This window comes from Seriola lalandi, unplaced genomic scaffold (genome assembly GCF_002814215.2).
Source record: "Seriola lalandi dorsalis isolate HSWRI2012SDOR001 ecotype SW California unplaced genomic scaffold, Sedor1 jcf7180001973876, whole genome shotgun sequence".
Classification (NCBI taxonomy): domain Eukaryota; kingdom Metazoa; phylum Chordata; class Actinopteri; order Carangiformes; family Carangidae; genus Seriola; species Seriola lalandi.
Genome location: NW_019444542.1, coordinates 1 through 1,902, shown reverse-complemented (window position 1 = coordinate 1,902; position 1,902 = coordinate 1). Strand labels below are relative to the sequence as shown.

The window sequence follows — 1,902 nt, the reverse complement described above, 5'->3', positions numbered from 1 at the left end:
GCCGTCCAGGTCCTGCAGAGGCTAGTCAAGTCCAGAGGAAAGTCCCAGAGCAAACACCTGAATGTCCAGCTTGTGGCGGCAGACAAATTGGCCCAGTGTCCCCCAGTAAGTGGCCATCCTCGTATACTGGCTGATGACTTTCACTTTTTCACAAAATCTAAAAGCTTTCCTGAATCTTATATTTTGTGTCTTATTTCAGTTTCTCTGTGTTAAAGCATTCTTTACACAGTACATAGTAACACAGCAGGACCTCACATACAGTGTCAGCCTGGAGATCATAAGCGCTCCATCTCATTTTCATCGTTACCTTCATCTTACTTTCCTTCCTCCGACCATCTGCTGCTAACAGGAAATGTTTGACATCATCCTGGATGAGAACCAGCTGGAGGACGCCTGCGAGCATCTCGCCGAATACCTGGAGGCCTACTGGAAAGCAACCCATACCTCGATGGCAACGCCCCTAAACCCCCTGCTGGGACGCAACCTGGGCCCAACCACTCTCACCCCCTATCCCACCAGCATCTCTGGACTGCAGGTACAGAAGCCATCCCATCACAATTTAAAGCCTTGTGTTTCTGTTAGTTCTTGCGACCAAAATATACAATTTAATTCCATCGTTGTGATGAAATTTCTTTGCCAGAAATGAGCATTTGACCAGTGAAATCCATGTCAGTTTAATAACACAGATGGAGAAGCAATAGCATGAGCAAAACATTGTTCCTGAATGTACATAATCTACATAGAGTATTATAAAGTGAATATACACATATACATAGATAAATATATATTTATACATTTCATCAGACCCACTGCCAGTCAGTGAAATTCACCATCCTTTCAATCTCTGACCGAGATTATGAAGCATGAAAAGCAAAATATCATCATGGCCACAAGAGCTCAGACGCTCTCCCTCTGACCAGTTGCATAAAAAGAAAAACGGAGCACTGCATTGTTGCCCCAGCCTCACCCGTGTCCTTGGTGTGTCCATGTGATTAGCAGAGCCAAAGAATGCGACAGAGCAACCACACGGGAGATCATTCCACCCCGAACGAACGACGCAACCTGATGACATCGGACGAGAATTACCACAACGAGCGGGCGCACAAGGGACGCAACCGCATGTCGTCTGGTTCACAGCATAGCCGAGAACAGCAGGACCCCTACCAGGACTACCAGGACCCCTATCAGGATGCATACAAGCCACATCGCAATCGCAGTTCACCGGGCAGCTACAGCCATGACTCCCGGCACCGGCTCTGAGCCCAAGTCTATCACCACCGGGGCCCAAATGGCCCAGATACCACCCAAAATAAACACTGCAACAGAGCCAAGATGGTCCCAAATTGTACCTTTTTGTTTTAGTTTGCGTTCATTTGTTTTATCTACCTGGCAATTTTTCTCTTTCAAAGTCAAACAAAGTCATGTTCAGGTGTTTGTTTTTAATCAAGCTGCCAGGGCAACCCCATCAATCAACAGCGTGAGTAGTCAAGAGGTTCAGGATGCCAACATTAACTTATGCTGTAAAATCAATTCCTCTAATTTATGTTACTGGGACCTTTTGGGATTGTACTAACACGATGCTCAGCAGACGTGCAGCGCAGATTGTGCTTGTTGCCTGTGTCAGCAAGCTAATTATGGATAGTGGTCAGATGGTGATGGTGTATGGGCTTCTAAGTGCCTGGGACATCGCACCAGGTCGGAGGGAGGTCCATTGCACACAGACTGCTGAAGGCTGCTGACCCCTATTGTGGGCCATGTATAAATCCTCTCACCATTTAGCTTATTGCATGCTGATAGATGATCAACCTCCGCATCCACTTCATTGATATTTTGTACCCAGCGTTCTGGATTCTCCCGAGATGAGGTGTAGACACGGAGGTCCAATTTTCTAAATCACTTGAC

General features: G+C 46.6%; 1 protein-coding gene across 1 annotated transcript; it reads left to right on the top strand.

Moving 5' to 3' along the window:
* The first annotated feature begins 13 nt into the window (after window positions 1-13).
* LOC111653065 (voltage-dependent L-type calcium channel subunit beta-4-like) lies at window positions 14-1,894 on the top strand. The gene is made up of 3 exons (XM_023403525.2): window positions 14-105; window positions 350-535; window positions 997-1,894. Exons 2-3 carry the CDS (start codon window positions 353-355, stop codon window positions 1,258-1,260), a joined length of 447 nt encoding a protein of 148 aa, XP_023259293.1. The 5' UTR covers window positions 14-105; window positions 350-352; the 3' UTR covers window positions 1,261-1,894.
* Window positions 1,895-1,902: the final 8 nt, after the last annotated feature.